Genomic DNA, 24,667 nt, shown 5'->3' with positions numbered 1-24,667 from the left:
TCCTAATTGTTTCGTTGCCAATTTATCTTCATTTGTTCGCCGACAAAAAGGAACTTCTTTCAAAGACACAATCGAAGTTGGACTGAAGCCTAGCCATTTTGATAGTAGTAGTGAATTGATTGAGGCTGCTACCTGGTCTTTTCTTAGTTACGTTCATTCGTGGTTACGTTATGTATGACGAAAGCGCGTAAGTGCAAGCCCACAGACACCCATAGAGAATGTATTGAAAGCTTTGAAATGTGAAACAAATAGATTTTACATGACAGGCTATGAGAGACTTCTGGGCGATTTTCAACCTGACTGAAATCGCCCAAAAAACGGGCGGGGCCATTTGAAGCACGACTTTAGCCTGATTTGACATTTAGTGGCTGTCAGATCAGACGTGAACACTGATAACTGCTGTTGCCGTGATATAATTTTTTATAAATTTATATTTTTTTTTTATAATTTTTTATTTTTTTATTTTTTTATAATTGATTAGAAAAAAAATCCCTTCCTTTTCCCGTTTGGCAGTGCGTCGCCCATATCGCCCTATTGAACAAGCCGTCCCTGTCCCTACGTCTGCCTTTGACTCATTTCTCTCTGCCTCCTTCTTTCCACTCCTTTCCTCTTTTGACCTCACTCTCTCACCGCCCCCCCCCCTACTCACAAGGCAGGCAATACGCTTGACCTCATCTTTACTAGATGCTGTTCTTCTACTAATCTCACTGCAACTCCCCTCCAAGTCTCCGACCACTACTTTGTATCCTTTTCTAATCTCGCTCTCCTCCAACACTACTCACTCTGCCCCTACTCAGATGGTAATGTGCCGTCGCAACCTTCGCTCTCTCTCTCCCGCTACTCTCTCCTCTTCCGTCCTATCATCTCTTCCCTCTGCTAAATCCTTCTCCCTCCGATCTCCTGATTCTGCCTCCTCAACCCTCCTCTCCTCCCTTTCTGCATCTTTTGACTCTTTATGTCCCCTATCCTCCCGGCCGGCTCGGTCCTCCCCTCCTGCTCCGTGGCTTGGCGACTCATTGCGAGCTCACAGAACAGGGCTCCGGGCAGCCGAGCGGAAATGGAGGAAAACTAGACTCCCTGCGGACCTGTCATCTTTTCACTCCCTCCTCTCTACATTCTCTTCCTCTGTTTCTGCTGCTAAAGCCACTTTCTACCACTCTAGATTTCAAGACTCTGTCTCTAACCCTAGGAAGCTCTTTGCCACCTTCTACTCCCTGCTGAATCCTCCTCCTCCCTCTCTGTGGATGACTTCGTCAACCATTTTGAAAAGAAGGTTGACGACATCCGATCCTCATTTATTAAGTCAAATGACACCGCTGGTCCTGCTCACACTGCCCTACCCTATGCTTTGACTTCTTTCTCCCCTCTCTCTCCAGATGAAATCTTGCGACTTGTGACGGCCGCCCGCCCAAAAACCTGCCCGCTTGACCCTATCCCCTCCTCTCTTCTCCAGACCATTTCCTGAGACCTTCTCCCTTACCTCACCTTGCTCATCAACTCATCCTTGACCGCTGGCCATGTCCCTTCCGTCTTCAAGAGAGCGAGAGTTGCACCCCTCCTCAAAAAACCTACACTCGATCCCTCCGATGTCAACAACTACAGACCAGTATCCCTTCTTTCTTTTCTCTCCAAAACTCTTGAGCGTGCCGTCTCTAGCCAACTCTCTTGCTATCTCTCTCAGAATGACCTTCTTGAATCAAACCAGTCAGGTTTCAAGACTGGTCATTCAACTGAGATTGCTCTTCTCTGTGTCACGGAGGCTCTCCGCACTGCTAAAGCTAACTCTCTCTCCTCTGCTCTTATCCTTCTCGACCTATCTGCTGCCTTTGATACCGTGAACCATCAGATCCTCCTCTCCACCCTCTCCGAGTTGGGCATCTTCGGCGCTGCTCACTCTTGGATTGCGTCCTACCTGACAGGTCGCTCCTACCAGGTGGCGTGGCGAGAATCTGTCTCCGCACCACGTGCTCTCACCACTGGTGTCCCCCAGGGCTCAGTTCTAGGCCCTCTCCTATTCTCTCTATACACCAAGTCACTTGGCTCTGTCATATCCTCACATGGTCTCTCCTATCAGTGCTACGTAGACGACACACAATTCATTTTTTCCTTTCCCCCTTCTGATAACCAGGTGGCGAATCGCATCTCTGCATGTCTGGCAGACATATCAGTGTGGATGTCGGATCACCACCTCAAGCTGAACCTCGGCAAGACGGAGCTGCTCTTCCTCCCGGGGAAGGACTGCCCGCTCCATGATCTCGCCATCACGGTTGACAACTCCATTGTGTCCTCCTCCCAGAGTGCAAAGAACCTTGGCGTGACCCTGGAACCTGGACAACACCCTGTCGTTTTCCGCTAACATGATCCTGCAGGTTCATGCTCTACAACATTCGCAGAGTACGACCCTACCTTACACATAAAGCGGCACAGGTCCTAATCCAGGCACAATCCCATCTGGATTACTGCAACTCGCTGTTGGCTGGGCTCCCTGCCTGTGCCAATAAACACCTACAACATATCCAGAATGCTGCAGCCCATCTGGTGTTCAACCTTCCCAAGTTCTCTCATGTCACCCCGCTCCTCCGCACACTCCACTGGCTTCCAGTTGAGGCTTGCATCTACTACAAGACCATGGTGCTTGCCTACGGAGCTGTGAGGGGAACGGCACCTCCTTACCTTCAGGCTCTGATCAGACCCTACACCCAAACGAGGGCACTACGCTCATCCACCTCTGGCCTGCTAGCCCCCCTACCTCTACGGAAGCACAGTTCCCGCTCAGCCCAGTCAAAGCTATTCGCTGCTCTGGCACCCCAATGGTGGAACAAGCTCCCCCACGACAGCGGAGTCACTGACCACCTTCCGGAGACACTTGAAACCCTACCACTTTAAGGAATACCTGGAATAATATAAAAGTAATCCTTCTACCCCCCACTCCCCCACAAAAAAAAAATGGGTTGTCCCACTGGCTATCATAAGTTGAATGCACTAATTTGTAAGTCGCTCTGGATAAGAGCGTCTGCTAAATGACGTAAATGTAAATAATAAGTTGCATGGACTCACTATGTGTGCAATAATAGTGTTTAACATTATTTTTTAATGACTACCTCATCTCTGTATCCAAAACATACAATTATCTGTAAGGTCCCTCAGTCGAGCAGTGAATTTCAAACACAAAGACAGGGATGTTTTCCAATGCCTCGCAAAAAGGGGCACCTATTGGTAGATGGGTAAAAACAAAAAAAAGCAGACACTGAATATCCCTTTGAGCATGGTGAAGTTATTAATTACACTTTGGATGGTGTATCAATACACCCAGTCATTACAAAGATACAGGCGTCCTTCCTAACTCTGTTGCCAGAGAGGAAGGAAACTGCTCAGGGGTTTCACCATGAGACCAATGGTGCCTTTAAAACAGTTACAGAGTTTAATGGCTGTGATAGGAAAAAACTGAGGATAGATCAACATTGTAGTTACTCCACAATACTAACTGAAATGACAGTGAAAAGAAGGAAGCCTGAACAGAGTACAAATATTCCAAAACATGCATCCTGTTTGCAATAAGGAACTAAAGTAAAACTTCAAAGAATGTGGCAAAGAAATTAACTTTACGTCCTGAATATAAAAGCGTTATGTTTGCGTACCACTCTTCATATTTTCAAGCATGGTGCTGGCTGCATCATGTTATGGGTATGCTTGTTATTGGCAAGTACTACAGAGTTTTTGGGGGGATAAAAGAAACAGAATATAGCGACGCACAGGCAAAATCCTAGAGGAAAACCTGGTTCAGTTGGCTTTCCAACAGACACTGGGAGACAAATTCACCTTTCAGCAGGACAATAACCTAAAACAGAAGGCTAAATGTACACTGGAGTTGCTCACCAAGACGACATTGAATGTTCCTGAGTGGCGTAGTTACAGTTAGACTTAAATCGGCTTGAAAATCTATGGCAAGACTTGAAAATGGCTGACTAGCAATGATCAACAACCAACTTGACAGAGCATTAATAATTTCTTTAAGAATAATGTGCAAATATTGTACAATCCAGGTGTGCAAAGCTCTTAGAGACTTACCCAGAAAGACTCACAGCTGTAATCGCTGCCAAAGGTGATTCTAACATGTATCGACTCAGGGGTTTGAATGAGATATTTCTGTATTTAATTTTCAATAAATGTACACACAAAAAAAAACGGTCACTTTGTCATTATGGGGTATTGTGTGTAGATGGGTGTGAAAAAAAATCTATTTAACTCAATATTAGGAAGTTTATATTGTTTTCTACACTCAGTGTATATAGTATAGGCTACAAAATAAACTTTGCAGTGACACTGACTCACCCAATGACGAAGATGAAGCATAGGCTATTCACCAGTGATGGCCGATGCGCTCGTGCCAAAATCTCAAGAAAATCTACTTTGAAAAAAACTGTTCAATCAAAATCGCTCAAAAGCTGTTGAGAACTTTTTAAAATCTTCTAGACAGATTAGTCTTCTCTTTTCAGCAGCAGACATTTGCTTTCCAAACGGTAGTCCTGTTTTTCTCACAATTGTATTTAGAAATGTGTTAAAGGCAAACGGTCAGCCGCAACCAACCAGTGCCACTTAAAACGTTGTTTTTGGACAAGAACGTCATCCTCCAGGTTAGATGGATGTCATATTGTACAATTTGTGTCTCCCCTTTTCATAAGCCTAGAGTAGATGGTTGCAGACAAGTTAGTTTTTATTGATCTGTGTTTGTCAGTGTCAGCAGTAGCCTATAGGCCTATACTACCCTGTAATTTATGTCGTATTAAAAATATTATTCTAATGTCTCATATAAAGTGTAGTAGAATTGCATGAAATATGTATATTTTACATTTACATTTTAGTCATTTAGCAGAAGCTCTTATCCAGAGCGACTTACAGTTAGTGAGTGCATACATTCTTCATACCATATAAAAACAAGAACTGTATCTGATATAGCCTAGGCCTACTCTACGCCACGCATTGAAGAGTATGTTTTTGCAAACAGTGATTTATTAGCCTAAATTATGACTATCCAATCTACTCATCACGTTAGGAATAGTAGGCTATCTTACATAAGTCTGCAAATGCAATGCTAGATGCACGGAATGCTTTATTATAAATGTGAATTTTTATGGTGAAAATTTGCTTCCCCAACTTGTGAAATGGTGCTACCACAATAAACAGAATATACAGACAGACGATAAACATAATATAAAGATCAAATAGATACACAGAATTTCCACAGATCCACATACAGTATGAACACTAAGCTAAAAAAAACAGACAACACTATAAGCTACATCATAAAATATGCATGTAAGAGATGTGCAGTTCTGGGATGATAGTGCAGGTTGCATAGTCTGTGGATGAATAGTGCAGGGTACATAGTTGGTGGATGAATAGTGCAAAGTCCATGTGGATGAGAGGATCATCTTGGACCAGGTGGCCGGTTGGTGAGGGCCACAGCGCGGGGGAAGAAATTGCTCAGGTGGCGGGAGATTTTGATCATGATTGATCTGAACCGTTTGCCAGAGGGGGTGGAAGGGGTCAGCGATGATCTTTCCTGCACGCTTTCTTGCCCTGGCGTCATGCAGTACCGCAATGGAGAGCAGGTGGCAGCCAATGACCCTCTCAGCAGACCAGACAATCCATTGCAGCGATGGAGGTGATGAGGATGGACTCGATGGTCGTTCAGAACTGAATCAGTACACACAGCAGGACTGAGAACAAAACAATGCCATGCATTCACCAAACATTGCACTGAGGAAAACTGATTTGTTTTATAGTAATTTTCTGATTGGGAACTACCATCGTCTATCAATGACAGAATCTGAAATTATTTCAATTTGGCATTGGAAGTTTTATTGAATCCAGTCAGTAATACAGGAGTCAAATCGCATTGGGAGTCTCGTCAGATTAGATGTTATCAGCAAGCTAGAGCCATATGTGGAAAGAGGAGTCTCGTCAGACCAAATGTTATTAGCAAGCCAGAGCCATCTGTGGAAAGAGCAGAGGTAGAACAAAGATAAGTGCAAACAGATAATAAATGTATCATTCAACATAAGATTCCATCTAAAACAATGACATGACCTCTGTCCCCATTCATCTCTGCTCAACTCCTCACTACTCACACCCTTCTGAAGAGTCATTGTAGGTCTGAGGCGAGGAACCCTTGGGTCCTCTCTTCAAATGGGGTTTTAGAAGGAGGCGCAATGTTCAGTCCCTGCATCCATGGCTCGCGTATGGATTTGAGAGTGGTTACATTTCTCCAGCCCCTCAGCTTTCTACCGAAACAAGGGTGGGGAGTCCTCTTTGTTATTGTTTCAACTGCTGATTGCCGCTTTAAGAAACACAAATGAGCATACAAGTATGTTTAAGCATACATGACTGTTGCGAGTGCGGTGCCATACCAGGTGCAGCAGAGCAGACACATTAAAGATGAAGTCTTGACCACCCTCTGGTTGTTCTCCAGACAGCAGTGGCCCAGGAAGGTGTCCCAGGCACTGTTTGTGGCCACATCACCTCCCTCAGAACTAGTGAAGACCTCCAGGTTCTTACTTTGGGGCATCAACATAATCTATAGAAGGCAGAACGATACAGGAGATGGAATTAGGTTTAGTATGGAGTCGAAGTCTCAACTTAAAATCCTTGTACAATCCATAGACATCGGTAAAAAGGTAAACAAAAGTAGGGCACTGGAGTTTGAGGAAGGTGGAGCAATATACACTGAGTGTACAAAATATTAGGAACACATTCCTATTATTGAGTTGCACGCCCTTTTGCCCTCAGAACAGCCTCAATTCATCGGGGCATGGACTCTACAAGGTGCCAAAAGCGTTCCATGGGGATGCTGGGCCATGTTGACTCCAAAGCTTCCCACAGAGATGATTGTGGACTACAGGAAAAAAAAGAGGACTGAGCACGCCCCCATTCTCATCAACGGGGCTGTAGTGGAGCAGGTTGAGAGCTTCAAGTTCCTTGGTGTGCATGGTCCAAACACACCAAGACAGTCGTGAAGAGGGCACGACAAAGCCTATTCCCCCTCAGGATACTGAAAAGATTTGGCATGGGTCCTCAGATCCTCAAAAAGTTATACTGCTGCACCATAGAGAGCATCCTGACTGGTTGCATCACCGCCTGGTATGGCAACTGCTCGGCCTCTGACCGCAAGGCACTACAGAGGGTAGTGCGTACGGCCCAGTACATCACCGGGGCCAAGCTTCCTGCCATCCAGGACCTCTATACCAGGCGATGTCAGAGGAAGGCCCTCAAAATTGTCAAAGACTCCAGCCACCCTAGTCATAGACTGTTCTCTCTGCTACTGCACGGCAAGCGGTAACGGAGCACCAAGTCTAGGTCCAAAAGGCTTTTCAACAGCTTCTACCCCCAAGCCATAAGACTCCTGAACAGCTAATCATTGCTACACAGACTATTTGCACTGCCCCCACACCCCCACCCCCCCTCTTTTACGCTGCTGCTACTCTGTTTATTATTTATGCATAGTCACTTTAACTCTACCCACATGTACATATTACCTCAATTACCTCGACTAGCCGGTGCCCCCACACATTGACTCTGCACCGGTACCCCCCTGTATATAGCCTCCCTACTGTTATTTTATTTTACTGCTGCTCTTTAGTTATTTGCCTTTATTTTTTTTACTTAACACAATTTTTCTTTTTATATAAAAAAAAAATGCATTGTTGGTTAAGTGCTTGTAAGTAAGCATTTCACTGTAATGTCTACACCTGTTGTATTCGGCGCATGTGGCAAATAAAATTTGATTTGATTTGAAGTTGGCTGGATGTCCTTTGGGTGGTGGACCATTCTTGATACACATGGGAAGCTGTTGAGTGTGAAAAACCCAGCAGCATTGCAGTTCTTGATACACTAAAACGGTAAGCCTGGCACCTACTACCATACCCCGTTCAAAGGCATTACAAATATTTTGTCTTGCCCATTCACCCTCTGAATGGTACACATACACAATCCATGCCTCAATTGTCTCAAGGCTTAAAAATCCTTCTTTAACCGGTCTCCTCCCCTTCATCTACACTGATTGAAGTGGATTTAATAAGTGACATCAATAAGGGATCATAGCTTTCACCTGGATTCACCTGGTCAGTATATGTAATGGAAAGAGCAGGTGTTCCAAATTTTTTGTACAGTGTATGTGCTGAGTTGTGTAAGGCATAAGATGAGTTAGTGACTCACTGGTCCAAACTTGACATCCTCTGCCTCGTAGGTGTAGTGGTCCAGGGCGATGACGTAGAAGCCTGACTCCACCTGGTCAAACGTGTTCTCTCTACACACACTGACCTGTCTCCTGAGAACAACTGGAGTGAGAGAGAAAGGCAAATAAGATGTTGGGAAATGTCATAGACAGAGTTCAATTGGAGTTTAAATGTTTTAACATCTAAATGTTGCATTCAAGGTAACAGTCCATTTTATGACTGCTGTGGCTGTATCAAGAGAGGCATCTATGGATAATAATTTAGCCAAATAAGTAATAGCACATGATTTGGGACTGGATTGAGCCAAGCTGTACCAATCCACGACACGTCAGTCAGTATGGCTCAGTATTGAACAGCCTACTGTCATTTCATGCCCAACCCTCCTCATGAAGAGCTATCCTCCTATAGGTTTTCACTTAATCCCTTATTTACACTACTCATATTGTTTAGCAATGACTATCACATACATTCAGTAGACCCATCCTCTTAATAGAACCATCTGGTCATCATCCTCTCTACGTGACAAATGTCCTATACACAATGCCTTCATACAGTGTCAAAGAAAATAGAGGAACTCTCAGTACCACTAATAACTAAGTTACGGGAGTGATTGGTGGATGTCACAGTTACCTGCTGGAAGTCCCCAGAGTGCTGTACGTAGAGGAGAGCCAAGTTAAGCTACTTGGAACAGAATGGGCTCCTGTATCTCCTGTCTGTCAGCTGAGCAGAGAACAACCCCACTGGGCACACACTGGTTGAATCAACGTTGTTTCCACGTCATTTCAATGAAATTACGCTGAACCAACATGGAATAGACACTGATTGATGTCCTTGCCCATTGGGACTTCACCACCACATATTAGTGACAGTGGACCTGCATGGAAAGAGGTATGGAGAGAGAAACATTTTGAGGTCATTCTCATTTATTGTAACTGCACAAAAGCTGACAGATTAAAAGTGATCAAATCTATTCAGTCATCTCAAAGTACGCGCTTAGCATTTTACAATATTAGCTATTATTTGGTTCGGAGCCTGACCTCAAGACTTCCCCTCCTCAATCACAGCCCTCTTCCCCAGTGAGTCCTCCCTGTGTGTTCCTATACTTCAGTGTTCTGTTCTCACCATGCCTCTCCCCCCTATTCTGCCACTCCTTCCCAGCCATACTATTCTTCCTCTACTAATCCCTTTGTTGACTTACTTACAATGCTCTTAGTTAAACCAGAGACGGCATAGAAAACGAAACCATCTTTGGTTAAACCACAGTTAAACGTTAACTAGATAGTTAACTAAGGTTAGCTAGTTAGCTTCCTAGCTAGCTATCGTTAACCTAATAACCTGCTTTAATAACAGAAGACCAAATAACTACCTACTTCAATTTCAATACTGAAATCATAGTTGATTAGCTAAGCTAGTTGGTTTATTAGTTTCTCTACTGAAAAACTATCAAACTTACCTCTTTATTGTCAGCCATCGTTCACCTTTTACCCTTTCCTCTTCTGTGGTAAAAAAATAGGTGGTCACTAGTTACCACAGGCACAAATTCATTAGCCCTGCCTATTTAATCTGATTTTAAACCTAACCCTAAAGGTGTTACACAATTTATTTATTTTATTTTTTTGTGCATTCCAATTTCAGAAATTGTCCATAATATATCTGCAGTAATATTGGAATTATAGTGTTTAACAATATAACTTACCTGCCAGTGTTGTGATTGGCTGTGATATTCGCCTATTGATTTATCCCGCCGGAGCGGCGGCTGTTGTCAAAATGGGAAAGCTGTTCTGACTTTATGGCTATGTTATCTAGTGGAATCGCTCTGACATTTCCTGTTTGCTCAAATTCTACACTGTTTGCTCAATTTCCGTTTTTGTGAGAAATCAAGCACTGAATAGTGCAGGGAATTACTGTACCATCTAAATCACTGTGAAATATCTTTACAGAAAATATCATTTTTACAGCTGCCAAAAGTTTCGGTTTGGTCAACCAGCTTCAAAAAGCGGTTTTGGAAATGACAAAGCGATTTTCACGCCACAAAGTCAGAACCCATTTTGATGCCGCTCCGGGGGGAGAAATCAATAGGCGAATATCAGCCAATCACATCACTGGCGGGTAACTAATACTGTGAAACAGTATCACTCCACTATTAGCAGAAGATATATTATGGACATTTTCTGAAATTACAACGCAAAAATGTAAAAAAAAATTATGAGTAGCACCTTTAACCCTAACCTTATCCTCACGCAGCCAATGTTGACTTTGGTCTGTGCCATCTAGTGGAAACCTCAAAAAATCTGGTTAGAGCAGTCAAGCCGTGATTGATCCAAAAACCTGACCAATTGCGTTTCAGTAGACTGCTACAGGCAATGTTCATTGAGTATAATGTTACTGTTATAAAAGTCCCGAGCGCAAGATGGATTTTGGAGAGCAAACTGGAAAATTGGTGTGAGATGGAGAGGAGACATCTGTGTGGGGACGCAGCGTATTTGTGAATGCAGTAATTTGAGTCTTGACATGTAGTCAGGGGAATAAAAATCTCTGATCTCGATTTAATTTATTGCGTGCAACAATGCAGTTCTGCTCGCTCAAAGTCATACTCGCAAGCTCTCAAGTTTAATTTGCTTGCACCACACTGGCCTGCGCTAGTGGGACCCGTCCTCTGCTCGCTCAACCACATTTATTCTCTCAAGTGTTTGCTCGCACAATGATCTTTCATCTTGCTCGCCCCTAAACACCCCGACTGAGACAGATGCTGAGTGACTGATTGGGAATGCACACACACACACCAACAACAACAACGATACCCACACCCCTGGGAACAACATGCACAAACACAAATACACAAGCAAATAAACACACACTTACTCCTTTCTCACACACACTCCTACTCTGGGAGTGTAACACTCTGGCTATATGAGGCAGTGTAATGAGGATGAACAAATGTGAAGATGCAGAGAGCTCATCCTTAATCTCACGCTAACCCATCCTCAGTCTCCTGACACTATCTGTGTTTCCTTTCTTTTCCCAATCTTTAAAATGTTTTAATCTGAAACGCTTAGCCCAGTTAAGCAGGCTTTTATCCTCAGCCAATTAGCAGGCGATTCATTAAATATTGAGCAGCCTGTGAAGGATGAATTTTTAATGCCCATTTGAGGGGGAGAGTTGTACAACAACTTCCCCTGGAGCGATGACAGACTGCACTCAGAAATGTTTACAGTCGTTTACCAAGCCTACACGACTCTGCTTTAGATGTCAGAAGCCCCCTGCACTCCCTAACCCCACACACTCACACCACACAGACAAGACAGAGACCGCAACAGAAGAGTAGAATATGATGGAGAGACACCAGACAAGACAGAGACAGCAACAGAAGAGTAGAATATGATGGAGAGACACCAGACAAGACAGAGACAGCAACAGAAGAGTAGAATATGATGGAAAGACATCAGACAAGACAGAGACCGCAACAGAAGAGTAGAATATGATGGAGAGACACCAGACAAGACAGAGACAGCAACAGAAGAGTAGAATATGATGGAGAGACACCAGACAAGACAGAGACCGCAACAGAAGAGTAGAATATGATGGAGAGACACCAGGAGGCTGTGTGCTACATCACTGCTTATAACTAACTATAAGTATAACTATATCATAAATGAGCATATTTCCACCAACCAATGAGCAACTCCTCCGTAAAACCAGCTGCATATTGAACGTTGAGATTGCCGAAAGGCCAGTCTCTTTGGCAATGACATTGAGTGGCATGTTAGCACTATATACACATATATATATATTCATATATACAGTTGAAGTCGGAAGTTTGCATACACTTAGGTTGGAGTCATTAAAACTCGTTTTTCAACCACTCCACAAATTTCTCGTTAACAAACTATAGTGCATGACACAAGTAATTCTTCCAACAATTGTTTACAGACAGATTATTTCACATATATTTCACTGTATCACAATTCCAGTGGGTCAGAAGTTTACATACACTAAGTTGACTGTGCCTTTAAACAGCTTGGAAAATCCAGAAAATGATGTCATGGCTTTAGAAGCTTCTGATAGGCTAATTGACATAATTTGAGTCAATTGGAGGTGTACCTGTGGATGTATTTCAAGACCTACCTTCAAATTCAGTGCCTCTTTGCTTGACATCATGGGAAAATCAAAATAAATCAGCCAAGACCTCAAATTTTTTTTTTTGACCTCCACAGGTCTGGTTCATCCTTGGGAGCAATTTCCAACCGCCTGAAGGTACCACGTTAATCTGTACAAACAATAGTACGCAAGTATAAACACCATGGGACCACGCAGCCATCATACTGCTGAGGAAGGAGACGCGTTCAGTCTCCTAGAGATGAACGTACTTTGGTGCAAAAAGTGCAAATCAATCCCAGAACAACAGCAAAGGACCTTGTAAAGATGCTGGAGGAAACAGGTACAAAAGTATCTATATCCACAGTAAAACGAGTCCTATATCGACATAACCTGAAAGGCCGCTCAGCAAGGAAGAAGCCACTGCTCCAAAACCGCCATAAAAAAGCCAGACTACGGTTTGCAACTGCACATGGGGACAAAGATCGTACTTTTTGGAGAAATGTCCTCTGGTCTGATGAAACAAAAATAGAACTGTTTGGCCATAATGACCATCGTTATGTTTGGAGGAAAAAGGGGATTTCTTGCAAGCCGAAGAACACCATCCCAACCGTGAAGCATGGGGGTGGCAGCATCGTGCTGTGGGGGTGTTTGCTGCAAGAGGGACTGGTGAACGTCACAAAATAGATGGCATCATGAGGAAGGAAAATTATGTGGATATATTGAAGCAACATCTCAAGACATCAGTCAGGAAGTTAAAGCTTGGTCGCAAATGGGTCTTCCAAAGTTGTGGCAAAATGGCTTAAGGACAACAAAGTGAAGGTATTTGAGTGGCCATCACAAAGCCCTGACCTCAATCCTATAGAACATTTGTGGGCAGAACTGAAAAAGCTTGTGAGCAAGGAGGCCTACAAACCTGACTCAGTTACACCAGCTCTGTCAGGAGGAATGGGCCAAAATTCACCCAACTTATTGTGGGAAGCTTGTGGAAGGCTACCCGAAATGTTTGACCCAAGTTAAACAATTTAAAGGCAATGCTACAAAATACTAATTGAGTGTATGTAAACTTCTGACCCACTTGGAAATAAAAGCTGAAATAAATCATTCTCTCTAATATTATTCTGACATTTCACATTGTTAAAATAAAATGGTGATCCTAACTGACCTAAGACAGGGAATTTCTACTGGGATTAAATGTCAGGAATTGTGAAAAACTGAGTTTAAATGTATTTGGCTAAGGTGTAAGTAAACTTCCGACTTCAACTGTTTGTGTAATAAATATATATATATACACAGTGAGGGGAAAAAGTATTTGATCCCCTGCTGATTTTGTACGTTTGCCCACTGAAATAAATTATCAGTTTATAATTTTAATGGTAGGTTTATTTTATTTGAACAGTGAGAGACAGAATAACAACAAAAAAATCCAGAAAAACGCATGTCAAAAATGTTATAAATTGATTTGCATTTTAATGAGGGAAATAAGTATTTGACCCCCTCTCAATCAGAAAGATTTCTGGCTCCCAGGTGTCTTTTATACAGGTAACGAGCTGAGATTAGGAGCACACTCTTAAAGGGAGTGCTCCTAATCTCAGTTTGTTACCTGTATAAAAAACACCTGTCCACAGAAGCAATCAATCAGATTCCAAACTCTCCACCATGGCCAAGACCAAAGAGCTCTCCAAGGATGTCAGGGACAAGATTGTAGACCTACACAAGGCTGGAATGGGCTACAAGACCATCGCCAAGCAGGTTGGTGAGAAGGTGACAACAGTTGGTGCGATTATTCGCAAATGGAAGAAACACAAAATAACTGTCAATCTCCCTCGGCCTGGGGCTCCATGCAAGATCTCACCTCGTGGAGTTGCAATGATCATAAGAACGGTGAGGAATCAGCCCAGAACTACACAGGAGGATCTTGTCAATGATCTCAAGGCAGCTGGGACCATAGTCACCAAGAAAACAATTGGTAACACACTACGCTGTGAAGGACTGCAATCCTGCAGCGCCCGCAAGGTCCCCCTGCTCAAGAAAGCACATATACAGGGCCCGTCTGAAGTTTGCCAATGAACATCTGAATGATTCAGAGGAGACTGGGTGAAAGTGTTGTGGTCAGATGAGACCAAAATGGAGCTCTTTGGCATCAACTCAACTCGCCGTGTTTGGAGGAGGAGGAATGCTGCCTATGGCCCCAAGAACACCATCCACACCGTCAAACATGGAGGTGGAAACATTATGCTTTGGGGGTGTTTTTCTGCTAAGGGGACAGGACAACTTCACCGCATCAAAGGGACGATGGACGGGGCCATGTACCGTCAAATCTTGGGTGAGAACCTCCTTCCCTCAGCCAGGGCATTGAAAATGGGTCGTGGATGGGTATTCCAGCATGACAATGACCCAAAACACACGGCCAAAGCAACAAGGGGGTGGCTCAAGAAGAAGCACATTAAGGTCCTGGAGTGGCCTAGCCAGTCTCCAGACCTTAATCCCATAGGAAATCTGTGGAGGGAGCTCAAGGTTCGAGTTGACAAACATCAGCCTCGAAACCTTAATGACTTGGAGAAGATCTGCAAAGAGGAGTGGGACAAAATCCCTCCTGAGATGTGTGCAAACCTGGTGGCCAACTACAAAAAACGTCTGACCTCTGTGATTGCCACCAAGTACTAAGTCATGTTTTACAGAGGGGTCAAATACTTATTTCCCTCATTAAAATGCAAATCAATTGATAACATTTTTGACATGCATTTTTCTGGATTTTTTTCTTGTTATTCTGTCTCTCACTGTTCAAATAAACCTACCATTAAAATTATAGACTGATCATTTCTTTGTCAGTGGGCAAACGTACAAAATCAGCAGGGGATCAAATACTTTTTTCCCCTCACTGTGTGTGTATATATACACACACATCATACACATCCATACACACACACACACACATATATACATACACACACACACACACATACTGAATAAAAAATAAACATAATATATAGTGTTGGTCCCAATGTTTCATGTGCTGAAATAAAATATCCCAGAAATGTTCCATACGCACAAATAGCTTATTTCTCTCAAATATTATGCACAAATTAGTTTACATCCCTGTTAGAGAGCATTTCTCCTTTCCGAAGATAATCCATCCACCTGACATGTGTGGCATATCAAGAAGCATGATCATTACACATTTAAGAGCACAATTTTGTCACACAACACACTGCCACAGATGTCTCAATTTTGAGGGAGCGCGCAATTGGCATGCTGACTGCAGGAATGTTAAATTCTCAACGTCGTTTTAGAGAATTTGGCAGTAGGTCCAACCTGCCTCACAACCACAGACCACGTGTAACCACGCCAGCCCAGGACCTCCTCACACGGCTTCTTCACCTGCGGGATCATCTGAGACCAGCCACCTGGACAGCTGATGAAACTGAGGGGTATTTCTGTCAGTAATAAAGCCATTTTGTGGGGAAAAACTCATTCTGATTGGCTGGGCCTGGCTCCCAAGTGGGTGGGCCTATGCCCTCCCAGGCCCAGCCATGGCTGCGCCCGTGCCCAGTCATGTGAAATCCATAGATTAGGGCCTAATGAATTTATTTAAATTGACTGATTTCCTTATGAACTGTAGCTCAGTAAAATTGTTGAAATTGTTGCATGTTGCGTTTATATTTTTGTTCAGTATGTATATATTTTTTAATAGCGCCCCTTGTGTGCACTTCCAGTAATACGTATACCCCGGTATGGTACAGAAGCAGTATGACGGTATGAAAATCTGGTTACAGCCCAACCCTACCGGAGACAGCAACAGACAAGACAGAGAAAGTGACAGAAGAGGACAGATGGAGAGAGAACAGAGGTGGGTTGAGCACACAGACTGTATTCCCTTCTAGCTGCGCTATAAATTCGAATTAGTTTTAATTATTTGCCCAAATTATAACAGGTGAAATACAGACAGTGAAAAGGTAAAACATGGTTTACAAAGGATTTCCAGGTGAGGTGAAAAAGCCTGTGAAATTACTATTAAAACAATTGTTTACTTTTACACTTTTAACCAGGATAGGATGAGAAAGGAGGCTAGACAAAAGCAACAGAAGAGGGCAAACAAGAGAGACAGCAACAGAAGAGGGCAAACAAGAGAGACAGCAACAGAAGAGGGCAAACAAGAGAGACAGCAACAGAAGAGGGCCAACAAGAGAGACAGCAACAGAAGAGGGCCAACAAGAGAGACAGCAACAGAAGAGGGCCAACAAGAGAGACAGCAACAGAAGAGGGCCAACAAGAGAGACAGCAACAGAAGAGGGCCAACAAGAGAGACAGCAACAGACACAGAGAAAGTAGACTATCACTTAAAGCTGCTCTATGGATTCTAATTACTGTTCAGTGTGTGTGCATGTGTGTGATTAAGAGGGTGAGGGTGTTAGGTTACTGTGGGATTCTTTAATCAGTTTGGCTCATTGGCCAGGTCAGAGCATGTTTGAAGTTGTTGAGTGGTTTGGCAGTTTTTGGCAATACACTGTAGATGTATGTGTTCCAGTGTAGAGAGACCCACAGTATCTATTGTTATTTGATAAAAGAGGAACTTGCTTGAACAGTGTTGGACAAATCCAGGCCAGGTTCTCATTGGCTTTCATCATGTCCACTTCGCGTGGATTCCAACCTCAGCATGAGTCTGCACAGGCGGGAGGAGATCGAGGCTCGAACCAAGGGATGGCATGCACGCGACCCTTTATGAGGGTGCAATCATGCGTGAAGACCACCCCCTCTTTCACACATCTCTGACATAACGGTCTGCCAAAAACAGGCATTCCCACGCTTAACAACCCCAGTGCTATCTCCTTGCTCTCTCTATGGCCAGAAAGGGTAGGCTATAGTTTTACACTGGTCTATATTTAACTATAGGAGAAGGACACGTATCTGTTGATTAGGACCGGTGTCCGGCTACGGTGGACAGAACGTGCCAGGAAACTCCAGGCACAGTCTTCCTCGACCGTAATCCTCTCCAATGAAGTCAGTAACCACATCACCACTCACCTCCACCAGCAACAAGTAGGCCTAGGATAGCCCAGTCTACAGTTGGATATTGAGTGAACCCATGTCATTAGAGACCTGAAATCGAAGCTCACAAAATAATCATTCAGTGTCCCCAAGGTGCCCATGTTCATCATGAGGTGGTAATTGTAAAGCGTTCAATATCGGTCTCTCCAAAGGCCACTCTGCCGGACTGCATGCAATGTCACCAATACAACCTACAGTTCCTCATGCTTTGACCGGCAGTAAAGGAACGGTGTCCTTTGCATTATGTATTCAGTCAGTCATAATCGGACAGCAATGTGTTTTGGGGTGAATTTGACAAATCTAAACTACGGTATGTAGTCTATATGAAATGAAAGTGTAACCACTTACCTCTTGTTCAATGTATTCCAATAAATAGGTTCCATGTTACTTGCAGTTATTCCCAGTAAATCCACAAGAAAGATCAAAATAAATCCCAAACCATTACAGCCGTCCGAAAGTGCGAAAGCCATTCCTGCTCCTCTACTCTCTCCTGCCATTTTACACCCGAAAAAATAAGTGACGGGGAATCGATTCAGACAAAGATTGCGAAAATAGTTCACTAAACCCCTCAGAGTGCACAGCTATGACGTGACTTCGGCTATCACATAAGGAAAAATGTCAAAAAACTAAATAAACAAGAGACAACACTCACAGTAGTTGGAATGTGTGAGGGGATACAATGTGTCAACCTCTCTAGTCTTGAGTTTAAAGTGCATCAGCAGCCACATGTAGGTTTCTGGGTTGAAACGTGTCCAGCAATACGGGACATTATTTCATGATGATAAGGCCACTGTCCATCCACTCTCCAAATTTCACCACTCCGGACAAATGAATATGCGCCGATTGTCTGGATTATCAGTGTAAATGCCTACCGATAAGATACTTTGAAATGATACTTTTGGATAGCGGGCGTTTTTATATTATTTTGCAAACTGCCAAAGACCACCTTGCCATCCGGATGCACTGGCTTGCTCGCTCCAATTTCCCTCTGCACTCATACAACATTGGACTATGGTGTATAAGGGAGCATTCACTGACGCAAATTGCCTGTCCTCTGTGCTCTTATAAGCACTGCAACGCTTAACGCGTTACGGCTTTCACAGTTGTCTCCATTATTTTATCCCTTTGCGTCTTAGCGGACAAAAATAGCCCCTTCCATCCGTCCTTTATCTTTTCCGTTATTATGGCACAATATTGGTTAAACTTCTTCTAGCAAACTTCAAGAATGACAGGCGAAGTGTCGGTTTGAATATTGCCGCATTCAAAAATATGCACCTTGGTTAACTTATTCTGGTCAAAGCCAGTTTCCCATGAGCTCTCTTCTCTGTTCACAATACCGCTTTGGGTTCGTTGCATCCTTCTCCCTCAACGCGCTGCCCTCAAAATATCGCACTGTTCTTCACACTGATAGAGAGCAGCTAGGAGAAGGGGGAGGGATAGACTAGAGTAGTCTATGTCAGCCTGTATGTGTGTGTTCCAGAGTGTAGCTCTATTGGTCAACCTGGTCTCAGAGCATTTCGTATTATTCTGCACGTAAATCCATAATACATTTAGTATGATAGCCTGTTACGTTTCATATGGGTACATAAGACAGATGGTTACTTAAGGAAAAAACGAAAATAGGGTGGTTGGTCGGTGTGGATGGGTGCGCATATAACGAAGTCTAGCAACCCAAAGGTTGCGAGTTTGAATCTCATCACAGACTTTATAATTTTTGCTAATTAAACTTTAACTACTTACTGCATGTTAGCTAACCCTTCCACTAAACTTAACCCTAACCCCTAGCCTAGCTAACGTTAGCAACCAAACCAGAATTTGTAACATATCATACGTTTTGCAAATTCGTAACATATTGTACTTTTTCTCAAATTCGTTACATAATGAATTGTAATGCGTGACATATACGAAATGGGTGCTGGAATTCCACAAATTAATACATACCATACGAAACATAACATACTAAATGGAGTCCAGTTTCACGTACAGAATAATACAAAATGCTCTGAGACCAGGTTGCAACTATTGACTATTGTCCTCAACATTCCTAGATGAAAAATGCCCTCTAATCAATATGAAACAGTAGTCTGAACTTCCCATTATTCACATATCATTTCTATCCTCCTTTCACCATTATGACAGGGGTGTCCCTAGAGTTGGAAAATGTGTGATTGCGGCACTGCTATGGTAGCTTTCTATGTGTTATCACTCTCATCCCACCATCCCATAAATGTTTCCCATAGGGATTTTATCCTATGACAAACAATGTCCTTATACAACAAGTTGTCACTTCTACCCTTTAATCATATCATTGGAAAGCTTAGATTCACAGTTACCCACCAGACACATTTTCAGAATGTTCAGGTCAACAGAAATTACCTTTGACCTCTTAAGGTACATATCAGAATTCCCTGTATTTGGTTTTAACTTTGGTGATAGAGGCACCAAATTGTATACACACAGATAGAACAAGGTTTTTAAAAGATTTGTAGATACAGGGCCATCACATAATTCAATTTCCCCCAAAAAAGCCTTTTTCTAATATGGCCACCATACAAATAAATGTGGTCTTCTTGGACAATTTCACATGACCATACCTGTATGAAATGTAATTGTAGTATGCCCCAAAACATCTTTAAAATGTTCATAGTGATGTGGAATACACAACCACATGAGACAGATCTAAAGTTGTCAAATTATTCACAGAATTGTGGTAATATCTTCAGAAATCAGCAATTCAGACAGATTTTGGGGCACATTACCACAATTGTGAATAATTTAATATTCTTCTATAACTGGCACACCTGGCTCATGTGGTTGCGTATTCTGCATCACTATTAACATTAAGATATTTTTGGGAATACTACAATTGGAAAAATGGTTTCTGTGGGGTTAATGAGTGAATTCTGTGATGGCCCTGCATCTACAAATCTTTTTAAAACACTGTTCTAGCAGTTTGTGTGCAATTTGGTGCCTATATCCACAAAGCTACAAATTCAAAAACATAGCTGCCCCAGTACATGGAATTCGATGGCTTCCAACATTCTAATGTCAATGACACAATATGGGCGGTTTTTAAACAATAGTTGTAGCTAGTGCTTTCAATCAAAGCTGGTTATGATATATATAATTTGAACGATAATTACATGACCTTTCCGAACCACTTGTCAAACAAAGTAAAACAATTACCAGGGTTTCCGTTTTAAAGTCTTTTATACAGGTAATTCTGATATGTACAGTGGGGAAAAAAAGTATTTAGTCAGCCACCAATTGTGCAAGTTCTCCCACTTAAAAAGATGAGGCCTGTAATTTTCATCATAGGTACACGTCAACTATGACAGACAAATTGAGGAAAAAAATTCCAGAAAATCACATTGTAGGATTTTTTATGAATTTATTTGCAAATTATGGTGGAAAATAAGTATTTGGTCACCTACAAACAAGCAAGATTTCTGGCTCTCACAGACCTGTAACTTCTTCTTTAAGAGGCTCCTCTGTCCTCCACTCGTTACCTGTATTAATGGCACCTGTTTGAACTTGTTATCAGTATAAAAAGACACCTGTCCACAACCTCAAACAGTCACACTCCAAACTCCACTATGGCCAAGACCAAAGAGCTGTCAAAGAACACCAGAAACAAAATTGTAGACCTGCACCAGGCTGGGAAGACTGAATCTGCAATAGGTAAGCAGCTTGGTTTGAAGAAATCAACTGTGGGAGAAATTATTAGGAAATGGAAGACATACAAGACCACTGATAATCTCCCTTGATCTGGGGCTCCACGCAAGATCTCACCCCGTGGGGTCAAAATGATCACAAGAACGGTGAGCAAAAATACCAGAACCACACGGGGGGACCTAGTGAATGACCTGCAGAGAGCTGGGACCAAAGTAACAAAGCCTACCATCAGTAACACTACGCCGCCAGGGACTCAAATCCTGCAGTGCCAGATGTGTCCCCCTGCTTATGCCAGTACATGTCCAGGCCCGTCTGAAGTTTGCTAGAGTGCATTTGGATGATCCAGAAGAGGATTGGGAGAATGTCATATGGTCAGATGAAACCAAAATATAACTTTTTGGTAAAAACTCAACTCGTCGTGTTTGGAGGACAAAGAATGCTGAGTTGCATCCAAAGAACACCATACCTACTGTGAAGCATGCGGTGGAAACATCATGCTTTGGGGCTGTTTTTCTGCAAAGGGACCAGGACGACTGATCCGTGTAAAGGAAAGAATGAATGGGGCCATGTATCGTGAGATTTTGAGTGAAAACCTCCTTCCATCAGCAAGGGCCTTGAAGATTAAACGTGGCTGGGTCTTTCAGCATGACAATGATCCCAAACACACTGCCCGGGCAACGAAGGAGTAGCTTCGTAAGAAGCATTTCAAGGTCCTGGAGTGGCCTAGCCAGTCTCCAGATCTCAACCCCATAGAAAATCTTTGGAGTTGAAAGTCCGTGTTGCCCAGCGACAGCCCCAAAACATCACTGCTCTAGAGGAGATCTGCATGGAGGAATGGGCCAAAATACCAGCAACAGTGTGTGAAAACCTTGTGAAGACTTACAGAAAACGTTCGACCTGTGTCATTGCCAACAAAGGGTATATAAAAGTATTGAGAAACTTTTGTTATTGACCAAATATTTATTTTCCACCATAATTTGCAAATAATTCATTAAAAATCCTACAATGTGATTTTCTGGATTTTTTTTTCTCATTTTGTCTGTCATAGTTGACGTGTACCTATGATGAAAATTACAGGCCTCTCATCTTTTTAAGTGGGAGAACTTGCACAATTGGTGGCTGACTAAATACTTTCCCCCCCCACTGTACCCTAGAGGTCAAAGTTCTGTTGACCTGAACATTCTGAAAATGTCACAGATTTTGCCCCAAATATTGTGGCAGATGCAGTACGGCTAATCTCGGATAACTCAGAACTAAAGTCTCACGTAATTGGTCAGCTGCTTGATTCAGTTCGGGGTACATACGTGTTAAGAGAACAGATTAAGAAATTATAGAATGAAGAGTGGAACCGGAACAAGGAGCGCCACCCTCTTTCTTTGCAAGTTACGGGCCGAATGTCCCTTCTCTTCCAAAATTCGAAAGATGCCAACACCTGGGAAATCGTGATTTGTCCAAATAACCAGTGACGAAAAACCCAAACACTGGAACTACTGCTAGTTAATTCCTTCGACAGGTTCTAGTTATGTTTACGTAGAGATTACATATGAAATGACCGATGTGCAGTAACGAGCTTGTAGCTCCCCCACCCGTTATTCTGTAGCACAGGGGTTCCCAAACTTTTTCACTTGGGGCCCCCCTTCCAGCATTGGGGAACATCCCGCGACCCCCTTGTGCGTGCACACGCGCCACATCAATTTCTATGGGCAAAAGCACTGTTCACACCCCTCTTGTTGGTGGAGAGAATTTTGCAGGTTTAAAGCTTATTTCCTGCAATTCTATACATTTTGCCATGTCTAATGTGTATTGATGCGATATTTGAGTGACAAATTACAACAATATCTATGGGCATTTTTTAAAAATAAAAGGTTAGCTGACATCCGCTAGTTGAGGTATGCAATGACTAACATTACAAGAACTGATGATACACTACCCAATTTCGAATTAGCACCTTGTGCATTCTACTATTACAACTTTTAAGAGTAAGTTTAAAGCAGGACCGAGTTCCCCAAAAAATATATTTAAAAAAGAACAAAAAACGCGCCTCCCCCCTGCCGAGCCCTCGCGGCCCGCAGTTTGGGAACCACTGCAGATGGTTTTCCTTTACAATGTAACAATTCAGCGGCTCATTTCCAATGGTTTGATGATTGGGAAAGCAGAAAGGAGTGTGGCGCATAGGACAATCAAACTCAACGTACCATGCCCCCATGTGGGCAACATGTAAAACTGCAGGCAGAGATGCTTAGTGTAATATGTAAAAGGAAGACCGACCAACACGAACGTCGGTCGTGCGCAGTAGGTCACCTGCTGGGTGTCACCAAAAGTTGGCGATTCAACATGTGGAATCGTCGGGAAAGGAACAGAAAATTATGTGGTCAGATGCGATATGACAGCAACCCGCTGTGCACGGTCAACTTTAGCGTTGATCTGTCTTCCCTTTAAAACAATATATAAGAGAATTTATAACAATACTTTCATATTGCATTTCACACATTAGTTTATTTATTCTGTTACACTTCTCTTCAAAGTAAAAACTATTTACAATGCCCAGCTCCATCTAAAATTCTGCTGTGTTTGAGTAGAGAGAAGAGGTCAAATAAGCATAACATTTCCCCAAAACGTATTTTAACCAATTTGCATGACAAACATTCCTCTAATAGTTTTAGCATGATATTTTTACAGCACTCATTAATCCCCATTACTGCAATCATTTTACTGCTCTGCTAGAAGGTCAAAGGATGTCCCAAACCAACCCTGCCATTATTCCATACACTCAACCAGGTCAAGCCTATTACTAGGTAATAGGGAGGGGAAGGGGTTATCACTCAGGGGCAATTTAATTATGTCTAGTTAAGGCAAGTAAAACCAAATAAGGAGTCAAAAAAATTGAACACAAAAACCAGTAAAGTCAAATGAATCATTCACTATTTACATCCAGGAGTTGAAACTTGCCAATCAGATCTTTGTGTGTGTGCTCGTGTGAATGTAACAGGGCATGAGCATAGCTGTATGTTAAAGTAATTTGAGAGTCCATGTATGTATGGTGTGTGTGTATGAGTCTTAACTCCTGGTTGAGACCTCAGTCAGCTGGGTTCAGTATTCCCCGGTCTAGTCCAGTCCAGGACCGGGACAAAGTTAGAGTCTGAGAGTCTCTCTCCTCTCCTGTCTGCTCCTCTGAGACAATCCCATGTCCAGCTGTGGTCCAGAACAGCCCAGTCATTCAGGGTATGAGAGCCCACAGGCCTTAGCCTCCGATACACCTCCTCACTTTGCAGCTGATCGTCTAGCAGAGGGGCCACTACATGGACCGAGCAAGGTGGTGGTGGCTAGTGTCCATGAAGTATCCTCCTGGCCTGCAGAAACAAGACAGGACTATTAAAACAAGGATGATTAAACACTATAACCCGGCTCATAATAGATTCATATCAGACTAATATTAAATCCCAGACCCCCCTGGGTATAGCATGAGGAACCGAGGGGCTTGTCCAGACACCAGGATATATCTAGATGTCCAACATCATTAAAATGGACACATATCCTGAGGAACCTATTAATTACCCAACTCTCCACTGAATAACTATCATTATTGGTACAGCAAGCTATTAAATAGGATCTTT

The 24,667-nt window shown here is 42.9% G+C and overlaps 2 protein-coding genes across 8 annotated transcripts in view; both read right to left on the bottom strand.

Moving 5' to 3' along the window:
• The window catches only part of LOC121541798 (ephrin-B2-like), a 65,348-nt gene extending 46,548 nt beyond the window's left edge, over positions 1–18,800 (bottom strand). Inside the window, exons 1-7 of one of the 4 annotated variants that reach the window (XR_005995796.2) lie at positions 9,931–10,345; positions 9,688–9,730; positions 8,865–9,108; positions 8,215–8,336; positions 6,411–6,577; positions 6,132–6,284; positions 5,094–5,997 (exon numbers count right to left, since the gene is read on the bottom strand). Coding sequence is in view for 1 of the 4 variants with exons in the window: in XM_041851101.1 (XP_041707035.1) it covers positions 17,727–17,875 (149 nt within the window). In the remaining 3 variants the exon portion in view is untranslated. Of the gene's footprint in view, positions 1–5,093; positions 5,998–6,131; positions 6,285–6,410; positions 6,578–8,214; positions 8,337–8,864; positions 9,109–9,687; positions 9,731–9,930; positions 10,349–17,726 lie in introns of those variants that run through there. The other 3 variants (XR_005995797.2, XR_005995798.2, XM_041851101.1) reach the window with 3 other exon arrangements.
• A 4,729-nt stretch (positions 18,801–23,529) lies between these two features.
• Positions 23,530–24,667, bottom strand: part of LOC121541795 (GRB10-interacting GYF protein 1-like) — a 35,059-nt gene continuing 33,921 nt past the window's right edge. For all 4 annotated transcript variants that reach the window (XM_041851097.2, XM_041851099.2, XM_041851098.2 and 1 more), the window contains one exon: positions 23,530–24,403. The gene's annotated coding sequence lies outside the window, so the exon portion shown is untranslated. The remainder of the gene's footprint in view (positions 24,404–24,667) is intronic.

Source organism: Coregonus clupeaformis, chromosome 27 (genome assembly GCF_020615455.1).
Source record: "Coregonus clupeaformis isolate EN_2021a chromosome 27, ASM2061545v1, whole genome shotgun sequence".
In the NCBI taxonomy this organism is placed as follows: Eukaryota; Metazoa; Chordata; class Actinopteri; order Salmoniformes; family Salmonidae; genus Coregonus; species Coregonus clupeaformis.
This window is presented reverse-complemented; position numbering and strand designations above follow the sequence as displayed.